The 21,344-nt window shown below is 51.6% G+C and overlaps 1 protein-coding gene across 11 annotated transcripts in view; it reads right to left on the bottom strand.

The window, feature by feature from the left end:
• The window catches only part of CUX1 (cut like homeobox 1), a 352,520-nt gene that overhangs the window by 298,841 nt on the left and 32,335 nt on the right, over positions 1–21,344 (bottom strand). Inside the window, exon 1 of one of the 11 annotated variants that reach the window (XM_032328404.1) lies at positions 13,879–14,088. The exons of the other annotated variants lie outside the window; for them this stretch is intronic. Within the exon in view, the coding sequence (XP_032184295.1) occupies positions 13,879–14,073 (195 nt within the window). The 5' untranslated portion in view covers positions 14,074–14,088. Of the gene's footprint in view, positions 1–13,878; positions 14,089–21,344 lie in introns of those variants that run through there. 11 annotated transcript variants of the gene reach the window in all.

The following is a 21,344-nucleotide window of genomic DNA, read 5'->3' as shown; positions in this document are numbered from 1 at the left end:
CAGGTCAGCGGGGACTCCCAGCAGTGCAGGGACCCCATTCGCAAGAACATCTATTCTTGGGCACAACTGTTTTCCTGGTTCCGTGCTTGGGACAGGACAGGGGCTGCACCGCGGCTGAGTCTTGGCCCCTTCTGTCACCACGGAGCAGCATTAAACCCTGGCCGGCTGGAAAACATTGTACGTTCCCGGGCCCTGTCCAAATCACAATGAGGTGAAGGTGACCCAGAGCCAGTGGGAGGAAAGGGACAGGAGTGGCCATTTGGGGCCTCCTATAAAGGCCAGAGCCTGCCTGACCTCCACCCCACCCCCCACCCTGGCCGCAGCATTCTCAGGGACAAAAAGCCAACCAAATTCAGCGGGGCTGGGGTGGACACTTGCAAGATCACGACTTTCCAGATACACACCACCCGTGGGGGGCCTCACACTGGACTAAGTTTTCAGTGGCCGGAGGGGGGGGGGGGGGGGCCTGTGGGCGGGCTCCCCACGGTCACGTACCAAGTGTGCCTGAGCAAACAGAAAAGTCAGCGCAAAATGCCAGCGCCCTTTTCAAGGGAGGTCCCTGCAGGCACCCGAGGCTGGGACCGACATTTGACAAGGTCTCTGGGCTCACAATGGCACAGACATTCGGGTCAATCAGGAGACGGAAGAGGCCTGGGAAACTTCACCTGCCACTCGCAGAGTGTCTTCAGGGAGGTGGGGGGGTGGGGGGAAGGGGAGCACAGGGACCCCGGACCAGAACTGCCACCTGTGCCTCACTTTTGTCCTGGTGAGGACAGACGGAGCTGGCAGACAGGAAGAGCTTAGAACGCAGCACGCAGAGGAAATACTCCACAAGCCTGAGCCACTATTATTATTCCTTGATGCCAACGGTCTCATCAGAAAGAGCCAGGAAAATATCCTTGGATGACAGGGATTGTCAACTGGCTAATTCACGAGATACGAAGAGGAAATCTCGACAGCGCTGAGCTGGGTCTTGAAGGACAAGACAATTCCGCGGTCTCCGATGCCTTCCCCCTCTTCCCCTCTGGCCCACCAGAGGAACTGCCTCTCCCAGCGTCCACCCAGAGGCCTCGAACCTCCCTAGTGACCGTCCCCACTGACCAGTCCCTCTCGTCTCTGCCCCAACGCTGCCCGGGGTGATGTGACCCTTGCCCCCGCCTGACCGGAAACCCTCCCTGAGCAGGGCACCCCTGTAACTGAAGCTATCGACGCTCCTCGGGGAACTGGGAGATTTCTCCCTGCCCCCAGCCCAAGGAAACAGATCTCAAAACGTTGGCCACATGAAAGGCTCATGTGTAAAAAAAAAAAAAATTCGGTTCAACCAATATTTCCGCTACATGCAAATCACAGACCCGGGCCCTGCAGAGGGCACGCGCAGACAAGAGCGGAAGAAGCTGGTGCTTCAAAGTTCCTGAAAGCCAGTGAGGAAGTGAGGGGACCAGAGCGAGAGGAACGCTTTAGAGAAGAGCATTCTGTGGCTCTGGCATCACCACAACTAGGCAGAAGCAGAGCCCAGGATTCCAGAAGGCAAGGGGGAAAACGGCTTCTTCGAATCACTGAAGATCTCATTAGAACAAATCCCCTGTTTATCCAACATCTGTGGTGTCACTATGTAAATATCCATTAAAGTGCCAAATCAAGTATTAAGCACTTCTATGCTAAAGTCAATGTTCTATAATGCACAGGACTTTGCAAAAAGAAGGGGGGGAGGACATTAAGCAGAATTAACCGTAATCCATGAAATTGACAATCACGTGCACTTCTGTCTCAAAGCCCCACCTATAAGTGCTTTTGGCTCTCTCCCGGAGGCCTGCTTTCCCAGGCACTCCGCACGGGACACAGCGAGGATGGCGCTACAGGGGTTAAGTAATCACCTGTCCGAAGTGGCACCAGGTCTCTGAGATGAGCACCCACTCCCCACCGCACCCCTCCCTCAGGAGCGCAAGGCCTTCCCCACCCTAAGAACTTGCACTGTGGCAATTACTGGAGAAAGAAAAAAAGCACGTATCAAACCGTAGGAGAAGAACAGCAAGGAGTTCTGGAATCAGATTATTTCTGGGAATCCGTCAGGAGGACGCTTTTGACTACAGAGAAGATGAGGGATCTCGAGGTCTGTGGCCAGGGACTCCATTCCCCCCGCATTTCTCAATAGCATCTGGCACACTGTGGGGCCTCTCTAACATGAACTAATAAAAGCACAACAATAAACAGAAGTAGCCTTCTGAACTAAAGCCAACTCTGCCTGCACGTACATATTATAAAAATCTCACGCAAGCCAACAATTCCTATATTATGCTAGTTTCATCCCAATATAATTTCAATAGCTCTATTGTAAAGCGAAATTACCGGCAGGGTTCTGATTAAAAAGATGGCAACATTCCGCATTCAGACCGTGTGACAGACTTGCCCCATAATATAAATAACTTGATTTAAAAAAAAAAAATCAGGCTGATGATCACCACTCCTACACACAAAAGCCGGTGAGATACGAAGATTAAATGAACAACCATCCCCATCAGTGTCTCCGATTTTAAAAACTGAGCCTGTGAGGCTGAGGTTGGGAATCTGTCACTGATCTGACTCTCTAGTCCCAGTCTCCTGGTTCCAGTGACTCAGGGCCCTGCACACATTCCTCGACAAAGGGGACGTACCACCACACAGAGGTGCTGTTTCTTAGAATATGCTTCCAGAAGCCTGTGAAGGCTTTATTCCTGAGTCGCAAACCCCAGGACAACCTGCAGTGGGGGCGTCCGAGCCTCCAGAGGTCACCAGGTCATCACGAAAGGATGATTCTGATCTGGGAGCCTGGCTGGGAGCAGCGACCTCTCACACACCCCTGGGCCGGGTCCTCCTGGCACCCACTCCCCACCGCACCATCGGCGCGGCCATTGGCGGCTGCCGTCCTAAGCACCTACATGCCTCACCGCACAGAGTCCCGGGTTTCAAAGTAAAAACATGATGACAGAGATCACCCCACTCACATTCTGTAGGGGAGACCAGGGAGGGCAGGCACCCTGGCTTGCTTTCCATGCACAACTTCCTTCACGATTTCCTTCTTTCTACAATGAAGTCGCGCTGATGGGTATTTGACAATCCCTGCAAATTTCCTCCCCCCCCCCCCCAATTTCAGGAAAATAGGTCTCTGACAAGAGACACTTACACTAAGTGGGCTAAAGAGAAAGCTCTGTGTGGGGGTGGCTCCGCGGTGTTCCTGTCAGCTGGCCATCCGCCCTCCCAGCAGAGACTCTGGGTGACTAGTCCTCGCCGCTTCACTGAGCTGGACTGACTGACCACGTTACGCTTACTTATACTAGCCGTGTCGGCTTCCTCTACTCGGAGGGCAGCTCCTGGTGCCGGATCTCAATGGTCTCCCGACATGGGCCGCATTGCACGGGGCAGCGGAAGCCTGTGCTCTCTTCCCCCGACCCTGCGAGGGAACCATGGGGAGTGACGTGGTCTGGTCCCTCCCTGCCACGCACTGTGCTAATAAGCACTGTCCCCAGGAGCCTTCCCCCCACCATGGACCCTCCACCTCCATCCTAGGTCCTAGGCCCTTCCTCAGACAAGGTCACGGGCTCAGAGATGGCGAGAACCAGACCCCTGGCCCTACAGCCGGGGCCTGGCTAGCTCTGTCAGGTTTCTGAGCCAAAGTCTCCATTCCCAGGTGGCCTGCCTCTCCAGGGGGCAGGGACGAGGCTGTCCCAGATGCTGGTCAGGACTCGGCACGTTCTGCCACGGTGTTTTCCTGCAGAGGTCCGCCCAGCCCAGGCGAGGCCAGGCGTGGCGTCCATGGTCCTCCGCATTGTAGGGAGCCTCCCCTGGGGCTCAGGGCCTGGTGCCAAGGGCCACAGTGGATGGTCAGGACCAGCAAGGGCGTCACTGTCGCTGCAGCCCCTTCTCCCGCCAACGTGCTACTCAGAGCACAGGGGCACGCAGCCCCCGTTTTTGGAAATAAGTTTCCATGTTAGATTCAGACTATGATTCAGTTCTATTGTGACAAAACGACGGAAGGAGCCACCGTCACGATCACCCCCCCACCACCTCCCATCTTCACAGATCACCCCTCCCCCCCCTTCAAGGAAGTTTCTGGACGCCCAAGGGACACGGAGTTGTTCGTTCCCCTTTCTTTGCAGACAGAAGCCCCGATCACATGATTCGGTGGCCCAACAGGTTCTGTCAAATTGCTGAAAAGGCAGAAGAAATTCTTGACAAATCGGGAGAGTCAGAAAATCAATTCCCAAATGCCATGTAATTCACTGACAAGCCCACCGGGGCATTAGGACTGAATGGGAGCGGATTTCTTTTCTTAAAAAAGGACCAAGATAAGAGCAAGAAACATATTTACATTTTGTCTGCAGACCGGGCTCGAGAGCCGGCGAGCAGGAGTAATGAGAGCCGCCCGTCACAAACAACTCGGGCCTGCCAGCGATGAAAATTAATGGGAAGGTAAAGAGCTTCTTTTGATGCTGGAAGAGCTCCAGTAAAAACTGGTCTGTACATGGGAACACGGTGTCAGACTAAGAGAGAATCAGCTTGTCTGACTTGTGGTTTTCTTGACAACATTCATCTTCTCTTGGCCTGATACAGGGCAATTAGTGCTTGTCAGCTGAATCATGTGTTATTAAGATCATTCAGGCATTTTTTAATTACGGTTAGCGAGACAGACAGTAATGAGATCTCCAGCAACTTAAACTTCCCACTTCCTTTTCAGATAAATCTTAAGCTGCCTTTTTTTTTCCCCCCCTCTAGTGATGTTTCAAAAGAATTGTTTATTCCTGCAGGTAGGTACAAGCCGGCCGGCCTTAGCTTCCCCTACTCCACATAAAGCATTGCCTGCGGAGGGGCACCCCCAAATCAATCAGACAAAGACACCTTTCTCAAACATCTGCTCCCTCTGGTGGGACACGGGGCCGGCAAACCTGGCTCGAGAAAATGCTCATCACCCAGGATTCTGTTCTGGAGCCTGTTCTGGATCTGCAGAGCTCCCTGCGGCGGGCGGGCCCCCCCGACTCGGCTCGCTTCTCTCCCGTCCCTGAAGGGTCACAGCCTGTGCCTGAGCCGCCAGGAGTCCCAGTCCTCGGTCCAAACCGGGCTCTTCTCCATTAGCTCTTCCAATCACGGGACGCCAAAACCCCAGGAAGGCATAAAAATGATTTAATTTGCTTTTATCGTCTATATTTCATTCTATTTGCCTTTAAATTAACAATTCGCAAAAAGGTTAGAGTACAGTATCTGTTTCAGCTTGAGCCCGGGTTCATAATTTTTGTCTTCTTAAATGCTCCCTTTACATCGATATTTCATTGAGGGAGTGATTTCCTTTCCTGGGAGATTTCAAATTTTTATGGTCCTAGTTCTCCCTCTTCATACAGCCAGGAGCCAACGTGACTTCTGAGCTATTCCTGGCGCACCATCTGTTTCTTTACGAGGCCAGCGAGAGGGGTCTGGGGGACTCATGATAAGGAGGAAAGGCCCCCAAAAGCCCACTCCTGCGGGGGCCGTGCACCCGCCTCCGAACTCGCTGAGCGCGGCCCTTCCGGGGCTGGTCGGTTCTAGGGAATACGGACTTCGGAAAGTCCCACAAGCGGCTTCAATCACCAGTCAACACGGTGAAACAGAACTTTCTGAAGGCAAGTTCTCCAAACCTTATGACCCATCCCTAGCAGTATTTTTATGAAAGCCATTTTTAAAAATCCTTGTCCTAAGTTTGTTCAAAATGTTCCTTCCAGTGGAGCACATTATATAATGCATTCTGGATATTCTTGTGCTTTGGGTCCTGTGTGCCTTCCCTTGTTTTTTGAAAGCAAGCCTTCTCCTGTAGGCTTTTATACAATCCTAGACCAGCATGCGCCACAGGCCAAAAACACGTCCCCTTTCTCCCCGCCCCAGAAAGTCACCTTTCCCTTCCAGCCCAAGTTGACTCCTGTTCGTCACCACCCACCATCGAGGTTCATGAGTGGGGGAAATTGAGAGCCTGATCCTACGGTCCCACATGTGCACACACGTCCCCTGATGCAGAGGGGGCCTGGCCCGTGCTGAGTGACTATGGCTCTCCCAGATGGCTGCCTTCTGTGGTCACTGTGGTGATGCCTCCGGGCAAGGACGGACCCTACAGGGAAACCAATGCCTGCGTCTGGAACTGAACTGGGGGCCCTACAGGCAGCCCACTTAAGCATCCAGGGAGCCCGCTTTCATCTTCCAACAAGGTGAAGCCATGGAAGCAGCAGACCAGGCTGATCTCGGGAGGTCTCTCCCCCTGAGCCGGGGGAATCTGCGGTGGGGGTCCCACTGCCCGAGGAGCCTGACGGGCCTCTGGAATGGGAGACAGCAAGCCCAAGGAAACACTGAAGCCCACTGGAGCCATGGTAAGACCAGTTTCATCCAGGTAAGCCTGGCCTTGTCCAGGTAAGCCCACCATGGCGTAAGACCAGGTTCATCCCAGTAAGCCCATCTTCATCAGGTAAGCCCAGCCTCGCCCAGTAAGACCACCATCAGGTAAGCCCAGCCTCATCCAGGTAAGCCTACCCTCATCCAGGAAGAGGCTAACAGCCCCTGAGAAAGAAACCTTGAAATGCCGATGGTTAGAATTTGCTAGAAGGATAGAGCAGAAAGCTACAGTGTTTATAAGGGCCAGAAACCAGGCAGAAAAGAAGAAGAGAGGGAGGGATCAATCCTACTTTCAGTGTCCTTGCATAGGGCGGCATTTCTACGTTAAAGCTATCAGGAAGGGACACAAGAGGGAGCAGGAGGGAGTCAAGGTCACCCGCAGCTACCAGGTGGTGCCCTGTGTTCCCACCAGTAGCCCGCATGACCTCTCCTGGGCTCAGCTCGACAGCACAAGTCAGCCCTGGGGGACACTGTGCCTTCCAGGAGTTTGAAAAAGCCCTGAAATACCACGTAGGTTTGTGTCACTTACATGGAATGGACAAGGCCAGGGCACCCCATGAGGGCTCCCACCCTCACAGGAGTTTGAAGAAAATGGTTCCTTTTCTTTAAAAAGCCTGTAAGCGGGGTACCTGGGTGGCTCAGTCTGTTAAGCATCTGCCTTTGGCTCAGGTCATGATCCCAGGATCCTGGGATCGAGCCCCACACCGGGCTCCCTGCTCAGCGGGAAGTCTGCCTCTCCCTCTCCTACTTCCCCACCTTGTGCTTGCTCTATCAAATGGATAAATAAAATCTTTAAAAAACAAACAAACAAACAAACCTATAAGCTTCTCGTTCATCCTTTTTCTATTAACAGCATTTTAAAAAATTAATTCTATTAGGGGCGCCTGGGTGGCTCAGTGGGTTAAAGCCTCTGCCTTCGGTTCAGGTCATGATCCCAGGGTCCTGGGATCGAGCCCCACATGGGGCTCTCTGCTCAGCAGGGAGCCTGATTCCCCCCTCTCTCTCTGCCTGCCTCTCTGCCTAATTGTGATCTCTCTCTCTGTCAAATAAATAAATAAAATCTTAAAAAAAAATTAATTCTATTAAAAAGCATCTGTTTGTTCTCATGGATGGGCAACCACCCTGTTTTGAACAGAACCGCATGAAGTCCAGCCAGGTCCCAGCTAGAGGGGCACCCCCAACACACCCCCGGCCCCAGGGCACGGTCTGCCGGCTGCAGAGGACTGGGTGACAGGCTGCGGTCACTTATCGCCTTCGGACCCGCCTACATTTTGTCAGCCTCAGCAGCCACCACTTGGGTTCCTCGAGCTCTGCCCCATCAGAATGTTTGCTTCAAACACCATTTTGCTTAACTGCTAGTACCTGTTGCTTGCTAGTGGTGAGGTCAGCCCCGAAGACTCATTGCTCTTCTGATCTCACACACTGAAAGCCACTGTCCGGTTCAAAAACGGAAGTGGTGCTGTTTCAGGCTGGAAAGGAGGGGAGGAGAGAAAGGGGCGGGGAGGAAGGGAGGGGGTGGGGGAGGGGGAAGGAGGAGGCAGAGAGGACATCTGCCCACAGTTACCAACGCTACTCTCTCTGACTCCATGATTCCACACGCCGGAAGGTAAAGGTTTGTTTTGCGCTGGTTCCTGCATTCCTTATGTGCATACTATTTGCACAAATGGAATGATCATGAAAGAACTAGAAATCCAGGTGGGCTCCAAGGTGGGGCCATGGGGAACAATGCTGGAGGAAACTTACATGGGCACGTGGCAGGAAGCCGGCAGCACCCGTCAAATTCAGAGATGCCCCTGTCCCTGGACCCCACCACTCTCCTTGCAGATAAACCTGTCCGGTGTCAAACAGTGCGTGTACGGAGTTCTTCAAGGGGGCGCCACTGGACGAGCAAAGATGGAAGCCACCAAATATCGGTGGGGACCTGGGTACATCAGATACGGCCGTCTACAGCATGGACTATCCTGTCGCTCTGAGAGAGAGAGAGAGGGCGGGCTAGAAGACAGAATAGTAATAAGCTTCTGTCTCATTTGGAAAGTCTAAGAAACAGTTAATTTTTTTAAAAATTAAAAAGGTACAGAAGATGGTGTTTAGCATGCTAGACAATGCGTACGCAGGGAATAGGAACATACAGTCTGGAAGGAAATAACAAGAGATTCTGAGGGGATACTCAAAGAAATCCGCAACAGTGGGGGTGGGGAGGACACAGAGGAGACTTGTCCTTACGCCTCGTGTTTTGGAACCGTGAGACTGTGTTACTTGGAAATAAGTAATACAAGGAACTTAGTGCAACTGCTGCTATAAAACTGGCCCAACTTTTCTGGAAAGTTTGGGGACTATGTACCCCAAATCTTAAAAATATACTCACACCACTCCTTCCGTACTGCTTTTAGAAATTTAACCTACAAAAGTCATCAGACATCAAGAACAATCATCAAACACACACAGAGACGAGTAGGATGCTTATCCCCACGCCTAAATATAGCGAATGTCCAAAGTACTAAAAAGAGGGGAAAGAGAAAAGGATCGATTTAAAGCAGTATGGGGAACACTGTACGATGCGTAACTTCAACAAGCAGCACACTAATTACCTTTAACTAACACAGAAAGATCTTCACGTCACAGTGCACGCCAGGGTAGGGAAAGATTGTTACACAATTGTATCCGAAGCGTTATGCCACTCACCTAGTTTTCTGTTTACACGAACTAGGTTTCTGGAAGGACCTCTACTCAAACAGAAACAGTAACAGGCTTAGTAGTGACTGGTTTCCTTCTTTCTACTCTCCTGTAGCTGCTTCATTTTTACTAGCATTTCTGACTTTTTAATTTCAGAGATAAAGTTATTTTCATTTTGCAAAGAAAAATTTAAAAGGCCAAATAGTTGTTTGGTTTGTTTTTTTTCCTAGAAGGCAAAATGTTCGGGCGCCAGGGTGGCTCAGCCGGTTAAGCCTCCAACTCTTGGTTTCGGCTCAGGTCCTGATCTCGGGTCGTGGAATTGAGCCCTGCTTCCAAGCTCCGTGCTCTGCTCAGAGTCGGCTGGTTCCTCTCCCTCTGTTCCTCCCCAGCCCCATGCCCCATCCCCAGCGTACCCTCTCTCCCTCTCTCTAAAATAAGTAAATAAATATTTTTTTAAAACATTAAGGCCCACACACTAACAAAGGGAACCCTGAAGGCCAGAGAAAGAAGAGTTCTGCGCCACAGCAGAGATGCTGCTCCTGTGATCGTGCAGGGGGGCGGGGGGGGGGGGTCTCCCTTTCACGGGGCCTGACCAGCCCCAGCCCAGGTGTTCTTTCCGTGAGAGGTAGAAGTGGTAAACAGAAACCGGAACCAGAAGAGCAAACAGAACGCCAGGGGCTCGACTGGGGAGCTGGAGGAGCAGAGAAGGTTCTCATCCTCCCTTCTCCTTCCTTCTATGTTTGGCACAAACAGTTCTTTGGCTTATTATAGGGCAGTGTGACAAAAATACATTCTAACGGCAATTAAACACCATGTCTAACAGCCAAGTGTTTTCGGTTAATAAAGGGCTCTGCTTTTCATAAGAGAAATCATTGTCTAATTCAAGGCGGCTGAAATCTAAGCCCTCATCCTGATTTCTCGTGAGTGATTAGGAATACTTTTAAAAGCAAGGAGAAACCTCACCCCACCAAAGGCACGGCACACAGAGCTTACTGAATCTGAAAGGCCGTGAACTTGTCATCAAAGTGGCCTGGTTTGGGGCCTACCTTTACCACTTAATGAAACAGTTGCCCCGGGCAAGTTCATCTCTTCAATACCCCCCACCCCTTTCCTTACTGGAGAAACAGAGAGACCCTGATGCTAATAAGTCCCTGGGCAAGACACTGGGGACATGGCAGCAAAGACGACAGGTCCCAATTAGCCTTATTTCCCCTTCTTGACCTTTTCCTAATGATTTCCAACCAGAACTGTTAAACACTGGAATAGTCGAGCCCCTGGCAAAGTGGCCAAATAAAGTCTATCAACAGAGGCTACTAATGAACAACGCACTCAGGCTGGAAGCTCTGGGCTAGGCAGGCCCCGTCCAGTGTCAAGAACTATGAGATCAGGTGCCCTGGAACTCTACTCAGTGATCCCAAATCATTTCATTAGGCTGAAACTGATTTCAATGGTCTTAGCAAGTGACGTCTCTGCCACAACTCAATTTGTCAATTTCGCTTCCAAGACTCCAAACCTGCCTTCCCCAGCGACAGATGCCCCGGGTTTCTCCTTCACACTGCCAGGCTGGATGCACGGCCTAGAGGGAAGGTTGCCCTTTGTCGGACAGGGCAGAGCCCAGCCTGTCGCTGACCAGCCCGGGGACGCAGGCCAGCATCTGGACTTCCCTGCGAGAGTCCAGGACGACTCCGCCTTCCGCAGCGGCGGGCGCCCGGGATCAAAAGGGATCAGAATCCCGAGAGTTCCCAACAAAGCCTTGCATGGAGGTGACACGTCATAAATACTTCCTTCCTCCTCCGAGAGTCTTGTTCCTCTCCGCTGCTGTCTGGGGTAACGAGCTGCTGACTAGTACTTAGACGAGAGTCCGACAGCTCCCGGGGAGCTCAGGCTCCTCGTGTTTCTGCCGCTTTTTAAGTAAGATGGAAAGAACACTACCTGCCTTCCATTCACCTCTAAGGATGTTGTCGGGATTAATTGAATGGGGCATATTAAGCTCTTATTTCCTCAGAAAGAGACACTGAGTAAGTAACAGGAGATTATTCCATCAACGGCCTGCTTTAATGTCAATCCCCACAACGGGCGCAAAAGGAAGGTACCACTTCCCTCCTGTCCTGACGGCAATAATCCTAATTCAATTAAGCCAGAAATCACATTCTGAGAAGCATCTCTTATTTCAGGGACAATGGGAAGCCATTCCAGACCCACGGCCTGGATGAAGTTAAATATAATTCAGAGTGTACTTGTGCGGAAGCGTCCCGAATATTGCGAGGACTACACAAGGAAACGCAGGCATTCACTCCAGCGGTTCGCCTGCCCTCATTTTTCTGTAGCAAATTCACCATTATTGAACAGACACAGTGGCAAGGACCTATTTTTCCACCAAAAGGCACCATCCAAAGGAGAAGACACACCTTAGAATTGTCTCCTTAAAATGGAGACAAACCTAGAAAGTGTCATCTACCTTCCCATGTTTAAAATAAGGAAAGAGAAAAGAAAATAAGAGAACATAAAGGTTCTTCAACAGATACAATTAAAGGCACCATAACTGTAGTATTCCGTGAGCGAGGAGATGAAATATACGTAAAACACCCCAATGTTGAGAGGTTTAGGCCTTAAGTACAGTAGATTACCATTCACACGTTGCTTTATTTTTAAGTAAGAGTATATTTCCATCACACAGAAAAGCACAAATTCCTATGTATCTACCACTCAGCTTCATCAAATCTTAACATTCTGCCATCTTTGCCATTTTTAAAGGAATAGAATATATGCTCCTTCGACGCCACTCAGTCCCATTTTCTCCCTCCCCCCTCCCCGAAATAATCACTTTCCAGAATCTGCCACTTACCTTCCTCAAGAAATCGCTCTGTATTTTCTAGCTCTCCACAAGCCTATCAACAACACGAGGTATGGTTCTGCACGCTGACCTCCACAGACACACGCCTGCACCGCGCACACCCATCAGCGGCCTTTCTGGGCTCTCTGCTGCGTGTGAGCGGTCCAGCCGCGTGCGGCCTGCCCTCCAGACCACCACTGGATGACGGCCAGGCTCCCCCAGGACCCTGACGTGCTTTCCGGCTGTTTCCTCCCATGTGCTGGCAGGACGGTTTCTGCACGCATGCCCAAGACATCTCTAAGGCGGCTCCGTTGTACTAGGGAGCCCTCCACGAGTCACTCCAAGGCAGTCCTTCTGGACTGCACGCCCACCGACAGGACAGAGTTCACACTGAGTCCTTGGGGTAGTCAGACTTCAGAGGTTGCCACTGTGATGGGTGTGTAAAAGGGGGAGGGGCTTTACTTGGGAAAGCTATCACCTAACTGAGAACATCCCCTCCTGGTCCTCACCGTGGGACCAGATCACATGGAGCCGAGGCCCATGTTCTGCTGAGCCAGGGGGCCCCCAACAGACTAAAACTGACCAAGGAGAAGCGCTCAGACAGCCCGTGCACTGCAGGAGTCCAAAAAGAAAATGTCAGAGGGGGACACAGGGACCACCAGCTCTGAGCGCACCCCCCCCACACACGCCAAGCCCTCCAAGCAGACAGGGGAGTCCAGCACATAAATATTTACAGAGCTCATATGTGCAGGGCACTAGGCAAGGGTGGTTTTTTTTTCAATTATTATTTATAGGCTTCAAAATCATCTATCCTAAAATTACTAAGTACCAACTTTAAAAAAAAAAAAAAGCAAACCTCTCTATACTGTCTTTATAGCTTTATCTGAACCACTTTAATAGGGGAAAAATGAAAACTACCACAAAGAGGAAAAAATCTGGCTAAACCAGCTCTGCCTCTCAAGGTGCTGTCCTACAGCCTCATCAAGACAGCTGTGATGTTTCCCTTTTAGTACATATTCTCAAGGTTTCCTCCAGAAACCATCTGACAAGATTCCCTAGGTGCTGTCACCCATTAATTTTTAGACAAGAGTTCTGCAAAGGGCAGAGAAGAACCAGCCGCGACTGAACTAGCAGGCTCTCCTTCCGTCCGCGGGAACACCCTCTGGACCCAGAGGTGAGCGAACAATGCGACCCGCCTGCAAGAAGCAGACACTGGACCGAGCAGCTGCTCTGGGCTCCGTGACCTCGAAGGGCGCCCCGTGGGGCTGAGGACGCAGGGATCCAGCTGCAACAAGGTGCTCCCGTGGGCCGAGGAGCAAAGGAGGGTGGGGACACACTCTCCCCTAGCAAGGACATCTCGGGAGGCTCAGAGCGGGTTCGGGGAGGATGGGCCCAAACCAGAGGGACAAAGACCCCGCTTCCTGGTGGGAAGTACGGCTGTGGGGGAAGGACTCGGAGGACTCGGACGGGCAGGAAGCCATCAGAAACCTGAATGAGGCTTCTTATCCTACACCCTCTCTGGCTGTGTGCCCAGAGTAACCACCACCTCACAGAAGCCTCCTGACCTTGGTCGACCTTGCGCCGAGCCATGTCCCTCCTACCACCGGCCATTCCCTTCCTGCCTCCTTTGCTGACTTCTCTGCCTCCACGGAGCCTCCAACGGAGCGCTGCCCACGCCTACACTCAGCGCTTGGCTCTTTTTCCTTTAAATTCCATCCCTCGGGGAACTCGTCCACTTACAGGGAGTTAAGAACACGGCCAGGCCGGAGGGCCCGTGGCCCGTTCTGACTTCCCCCCAACTCCCTTCAGTCCACACATGGCCACTCCTCCTTGCCTTCTGGTTACTGCAGCAAGAACTCGATTCACATCCCGATTCACATCTCGAGTCAGGCCCAAGGGCACACCCAGGCTCCTCCCTCCCGAGCCCCCCCACCCCTCCAACAGCAGGTACTAGGTCCTGGGCAGAGCGCCTCCTTACTCCTTCTCACCTCTGACACCCAGCACAGGCCCCCGCCCCACTCGGTGGTCCGAGGCCAGAGGGCTCCTGGCCCATCGCCATAGCCAGGGCGCCCTCCTCCGCCAAGTCTCCAATGGCCAGTCAGTCCCCGTCGCCGCGCCTGGCTCGCCCGCTCTGTACTCCACGCCGCTGCCACGCTTCCCGGCTCCCTCTCAGATCTAGCCATGGCCCCCTCAAGTGCAGAGCCCCTTCTCCCACCCCGCCCCCCGCCCCTCCCTGCCAGCCTCCCGATCCTCACCCTCCGCCTCCCACGGCAGACAGGGCCTCCTCCCAGAAGCCCTTCCGGAGCACACGTGCAGCAGCCACCCTTCTCCGGTCAACTCACAAACTGTCTGTTCCCCTCGCGCTTCTGGGAAGCTCATGAGATTTCCTGCAGGTAACACGGCTGACTTCTCCCACAAACAGCCCATCACCCAGTAGAGGGAGCCCCCCCAGAGGGGGACAGGGTCACGGTCATCACGGAACGCAGGGCTATGGGCCCAGCGAGTCTCCACGCCGGGAAACCCACAGCTCTTACGCGTACAGGGCAAGACGGACGGACGGCGGGGGGGTCTGCCTGCAGCCGGGGCAGTGGTGCGGGGCTGGAGGGGAAGAGACAGGACGGGGGCCCATTCAAGACCCGTCCCCCGGGGTAGCCGGAAGAGGGGCCAAGGCACAACAAGGCCAAGACTCAGCAAGGCAGGAGGACAGAAGCTCTGCACGGGCACAAGCCCACTCTGCAAAAGGAGGGGTAGGCACAGGTGCGGCCCAACCGAAGGGAAGCAGGGCCACCAAACAACCAAGCCCGCAGGACGAGACTTCTAAGACCTTGATGCTGAGGCCACGTTAAAGGTTAAAGCCACTAAGTGAGAGAGTCTACAAAGAAGTTGGCTTCAAAAGAGAAGAGCAAACTATCTGAAGTCTGGGCTTCTGGAGACGCCCAGAGACGAATGTCCAGAAGGGAAGAAGAGCGGGTTACACGATGGCCAGCGGACGCACTCGCTGCAATGTGGCCCCCAGCCCGGGTTTCAAGGAGGGTGCGGCTCACAATCTCACCAGCGCCCTACGTGCCCATCCTCACCGCCCCCCCAACCCCCGCCTCCCCTTTGCGCTGGGGGCGGAGTCTCCCATGGGCCCGCCGGGTGCGATTTCACCCTGACCGCTGCCAGCTCCGCACGACGTGCAGGGGTGTCTCTGGGGCCCTGGCTGTGGGACTCGCCACTCGACGGCCAGACGCGGTCAAGAGCCTGCAGGTAAAACAGAGCTTCTGAAGGGCCCCCCAGACAAGTAGAATGCTGCTGCCAGGGCTGGCTCCAACACACACGTTCTGGAAGGAACCTCTGTGTAAAGAACCACACACACTGTGTCAGCCACCGAGGCTGGCTCTTTCCTGCTCCGTGAAATTAAGCATTCGGAAGAAAACAGCACTAAAACGCTTATGGTAACACCGAGCACATTCGTTATCTCCACGGAAAATCAAATCACACCGAGGCTTCAGATCTAACTTTTAGGAAACTTTCTGAACCTTCTTATAGGGCCGTCCCGCCCACAGGCCCCAGGGGTGGCGTCTTTAGAAGCTTTGAAGTCAGCAAACGCTGAGAGAAGAATCACCTTTACCTCAGCGTTTCATGGCCTGTGCCGTCTGCAGGGTCTCAGGGTTGAAATTCTCCGGACTCCATTCGCCACCGGCAATTTACTGAGTTGTTCGTTATATCGACCATGAATGATCAGCAAACAAGGACGCCGGCTCGTTTATCTACGCTAGTTTAATTTGAGCCCTTAAAATAAATGTTCGTGTCTGCAATAAAGGGCCTGATAGGATTCTTTTGTCTGGAGACTATCAAGCGAGCGCGCCAAATGCCCTCCTTTGGTAGATTTCAAGGTCGTTCGCTTTGCCAAGGTCTCTCGAAAACAAGTGTTGTTTTCCTTTGAGAGCATCAAAATCAAAGTCCCGTGAGGGCAGGGGCGGTCATAATCCCCAGTCCCTAGCACTATGGCGGCCTCTTACACAACAAACAACGAAGATGTGCTTAACAAACCGGCACCTAAGCCCTCCACCACCGCCGTCATAAACAGCGCTCGACGCATCTCTGCTCTCGCCAGGTGTGGGCACCCGCTTCCTCCATTCCTATCCGTGTTTACAGGCCACACACAAATGTGTAAACACTTGCTGGCGGCCCCCAGCAGGGCATGCCCTCCCCACCACCGTGGCTGCTCGCAGGGGACCATCGGATGCCCCCTCTGTCCCGTCCTGCCCACGTGTGCTCGACACCCCGCACTCGACAACACCAACCACGACGAGGAGGGGACGGTTTAACCAACATCGGCCTTTATCATCACTCCCTGCCAAGGGACTCGTGTGTCATCTGAAAATAATATACTGAATTAGACATGATTTCTAATAAACATTTCGGGGCACAAGAAATGCACGGACTCTACAGATTCTTAAAGGAACAGGGAGACAACTCCAGGGGAAAGAAACGGACTGGACTTCAGCATGAACATCGGTGCCTCTGCGGCATCCAGAAATATGTTCTCGAAAGGTCATGTGCATAAGCATCCACTGTGAAGAATAAAAACAGTTGTTCTGGGTTTCTTGACAAATAAGAATAACCACTCTGTAATGACAGCAACTGCTGGTGGGCATGTGCGGCAAACAAGCGAGGCTTTGTGCACCTGGCCCTCACTGCCCAGGGACCACGGTGGGCCGGGGTAACAGGGGTGCAAGGACAAGGCAGCCACGGCCAGGAGACCAGGATCTCGGATTCCAGGAACCTGGACCCCAGCCTTTGCCTCTGTCCCGCGGGGCCGAGGCAGTGAGCGAAGCCTCAGCCCCTCTGGCTTCCAGCTTCTTCACGACAGAGGATTGGTCTCATTTTGGTGATTCTACAGATCATTTCAAGCAGATGATATATACACCGTGAAAACTGTCAAGGGGGCGCTGGGTGACTCCATCTGACCCTTGATCTCAGCTCCAGTCTTGATCTCAGGGTTGTGAGTTCAAACCCCAAGATGGGGTCCAGACTAGGCATGGAGACTACTGGGGAAAAAAAAAAAAACAAAAAAAAACCCAAAACAGAAGAAAGAAAACTGTCTAGGAGAGTTATTTCACATTTTTTTTTTTAAGATTTTATTTATTTATTTGACAGAGAGAGAGATCACAAGTAGGCAGAGAGGCAGGCAGGAAGGGGGGGGGCGGCACGAGCAGGCTCCCCGCTGAGCAGAGAGCCTGATGCCGGGCTCCATCCCAGGACCCTGAGACCATGACCCAAGCCGATGGCAGAGGCTTATTAACCCACTGAGCCACCCAGGTGCCCCTATTTTGCATTTTTTTCTAGAAATAATAAAGGTGGCTCCCTAAATACATTCCCCATCTTGAAGGACCCGCAGAGGAAATAATTAAGTTTAAATGAGTTATTAAAAGTAAGTGCCATCACTAGGGAATCACAAATCAAAACTACAATGAAATACCACCTCACGCCCGTTAGGATGGCTTCTAGCAAAAACAAAAACAAAACCAAAAATCAAAAACCAAAAAAACCACCCAGAAAATAAGCACTGGTGAAATAGGGAAACCAGAGCCCCTTTGCACAGCAGGTGGGAACGCACAGTGGTGCAGCCGCTGTGGAAAACGGTACGGCCGTTTTTGAAAAATATTAAAAACAAAACCACCATATATGATCCAGCAATTCCACTTCTGGGTCTAGACTCAAAGGGGACTGAAAGCAGGGTCTTTAGGGGCTATTGGTACATTTGTGCATGTTCCCAGCCATGCTATTGTGACGGCTAAAACGTGGCAGAAACCCAAGTGTCCATCCGGGGATGGAGGGGTGAGCAAAATGTGGTCTAGCTGTACGATGGAATCGTATTCAGCCTTAAAAAAGAGTAACATTATGTCACGTGCTACAGCATGGAGGAAACTTGAGGACATCGGGCTGAGCCAAAATAAGCCAGTCACAGACAGACACTGTTAGGATTCCACTTACAGGAGCGCAGACACAGAAAGTACAATGGTGGCCGCCGGGGGCTGGGGGAGGGGGAGTGGGGAGTTAGTGTTTAACGGGGACAGAGTTTCGGTTTTACAAGATAAAAGAATTGCAGAGATGGATGGTGGTAATGGCTGCACAGTGATGTCACTGAACCACACAGCTGACAACAGTCAGTGTATTTTACAATTTTAAAAATGGAGGGGGGCACTTGCCATCACATATCCATTACATGGGCCTCCTGACCTCCTGATGGAAAGACATACCATCATCTAGGAAGGAATCTAGTCAAAACAAACAAACAAACAAACAAAAAACCCACACCCAAATCTGATCCGAATTCAGATTCAGAAATAGATTATGGGGGAGAAGGTCATTAAGAGAATTAAAACACCAAGATGCATGAACCAGTCACAATACAAGAATCTTGGATTCTGATTCAAACAAATTTTCTTTAATTACAAAACTTAAGAGAAAATGGAAATTTTGAGTACTCACTAAATATTTGTTATTAATGGTTTGGTTGGTTTTTTTGGGGGGGGGTTGCCATCTGTGGGTGGGGAGGATATGATAATGGATTGTGCTTGTGTTTAAAAAAAAAAAAAGTCTTTATCTTTTAAAGATACCCACTGAAATATTTATGGACGAAATATGACCGGCTGTCTGGGATTTGTTTCAAAATTAAGTTGGGGTGGGCAATGAGAAAGTACACCTAAAACAAGGTTGGCTGTGAGCAGATAATTCTGGAAGCTGGACAGTGGGTACAAAAGAATTCATTATGCTCTTCTGTTTGGGTATGTATCTGAATTTGGACCAAATTCTCCAAATACACTGAACGATACAGGACATCCATCCTTTCTACACATATAAACTTCAGGTCCGACATTTCCAAACACATACCCGGCACTTATAAATTCTAAGAATTCCAATGTAACACTTGCCCCCACACCCACCCTGGGAGTAAAACGATTTAAGGGCATACTTGGGTTGCAAATTATCTCGGGATTTTAAATATGTCCCTCAATGCCAATTAGGTCAGTATAACTACTCAAAAAGAGGAAAAACCCATCCTTTACAGGGAACGCAGTGGGAAAGGGGGCGGGTCCTGAGCCCGCCCAGCTGGGAGCCGTCCCTGAGCACCTTCTGGGCCAGGGTCAGGGGGGCTGGCGTTGAGAGGGTCACATTTCATAGGCAGCTGTTCTCTGTCAAGCTGAAGGGCAATTGCCGGCTGGAAGGGCAGGCAAATAATTCCATGCGTGGCCTGATGTAATTTGTAAAGTGAACTAACAGCACATCATCTCCTCTCTGATAGGATGTATTATATAAACCTCCCAGAATGGAAGCTCTTTGAAGGCAAGAACCCTCCTGATCTCTACCAACCCCAGGGCCAAGAAGCGTGTCTGGGCACACGGCCAGGTGCTCCGTGCATGTTTCTGGAGTTCCCGAGAACTTGAATAGATCGCATAAATACGCATATGTGTAGGGAAAGATCCAAAGGAAGTGAATCACAATGTTAATGGTGATTATGACTCCGGGAGTGTGATGATAGGTGATGGACACGTGACGCTCCACCACCATCCCCCAGACTAGACACATGCAGATCCCAGCCATGCCCCAAGGCCCAGGGGTCCCATTACCACCAAATGGGGACCTTGCATCCCACCCAGCCCCTCGCACTGAGCCCCCAGCCCCACCCCTGGCTCACCCCGAGGCAGGCAGGGCGGGGGACGTGTGCCTTCTCCTCCCAAACAAACAGCCAGCACTTGAACGAGCTCTGAAGCCCCAGCCTCTGGCGCAGTGCCAGGCAGTCTGTTAAATTCAGATGACCCAAACATTTCAGTTCCAAAAGACTGGGGTGAAAATGGGTTGCGAATGGGACACCTGGTAACTGACCTTGAACAGCTAACTACGAAATGTGGAAACTGACCTTCCACTTAGAGGATCCACCACTTCACAGAGTCACGAGCCAAAAAAAAAAAAAAAAAAGGAGAATCCGGGCCCACGAAGGTAAGGGATCCCCCAGGATAAAAAAGATGACCAGGAGCACACATTCAACTACAGGTGGACAATGCAGCCAAAGGCAAACAGGCGAACTCCCATCAGGCAGGAATGAGGTGGAACTCGTCCTGTCGGAAGCGGAACCCACCAGCAAAAAGCACGTGCCTCCCTCCTCCTCCTCCAGGGAGCCCGAGCAGCCCATTCCAAAGCAAGTCAGCATCTCAGACATCCAGAGACTCAAGATTTTGAGTCAGAGGAACTAGCGCAACTCCCTGGTTGTCTACACAAAGCAAATGAGGCTGGAGAGCCCAGAGTAACTAGCCCCCTGGTCCTGCAGCAGGTGTGGGCGGCGGCAGCAGCAGCAGCAGCAGCAGCAAAGGACCTGGGGCAGGACTGAGTGAAGCGGACCTCCTCCCTCATGACAGTCAGAAACAATTCTCCAGGGTGCCACACTACAGAAACTCCTTTGTCACACTGTTGTTGTTTTTAGGTATGATATTGGTATATGGTGTTAAAAAATAAATAAACACATGACCTTTTAGAGATACATACTGAAAATATTTATGGAATAAATAATCTGAGGCCTCTTCTGGAATGCAAGTACGTGGGGGGCAGCGATGAAACTGGACTGGCCGGGAGCTCATAACTGGTCAAGCTGGTTGGCGGACCACGGGGGATTCGTTTTCTGGCTGCCTCTCTACTTTGGTGTACGTTAGAAATTTTCCCTGAGGAAAAGTTTTCTGGAGGAGGGTGGAGCGAGGGAGGGAAAGAGAGAAAGAATGGGGGGTAAATACCCCTGCTACGGTTGTCTTTAAGCCTCTGCCCATGAAGGTGCCTGGATGGTGCGGTCAGTCAGGCATCCAAATCTTGGTTTCAGGTCAGGTGATGATCTCAGGGTGGTGAGATCGAGCCCCGCCTGGGGATCCTAGCACAGTCTGGAGTCTCCTGGAGATTCTCTCTCCCTCTGCCCCTCCTATTCTCTCTCTCTCTCTCTCAAAAATAAAATAAGGGACTCCTGGGTGGCTCAGTCGGTTAAGCTGCTTCGGCTTGGGTCACGGATCCCACTCCTGGGATCGAGTCTGGCACTGGGCTCCTTGCTCAGCGGGGGGCCTGCTTCTCTCTCTGCCTGCTTGTGCGCTCTCGCTCTCTCTCTCTCTCTGGCAAATGGATGAATGAAAAATAAATAAATAAATCTTTTAAAAAGAAGAGAGACACTCTCCATAAAGCTTACAGAAGGAGAAAAAATAAAAAAGGAAGAAAAAGAACAGCGTGGCTCACGAAGAGGGGAGTTTATTGAACAAGTAAGTTATCAAATCAGTGGAGAAAACAAGCCGTGTCAGTATTAGATCATTAAATCAGCATTCTGGCAAAGAACAATATTTCCAAACGTTCTGATGACAGCTGGATCAAACCCGCCAATACTTGACAGTAATAAATACAGTTATTTGGGAAGAGAAATAGGGAGTGACCTTAC

This window comes from Mustela erminea, chromosome 20 (genome assembly GCF_009829155.1).
Source record: "Mustela erminea isolate mMusErm1 chromosome 20, mMusErm1.Pri, whole genome shotgun sequence".
In the NCBI taxonomy this organism is placed as follows: domain Eukaryota; kingdom Metazoa; phylum Chordata; class Mammalia; order Carnivora; family Mustelidae; genus Mustela; species Mustela erminea.
The sequence above is the reverse complement of the archived record's forward strand: the minus strand, read 5'-3'. Positions and strand labels throughout refer to the sequence as shown.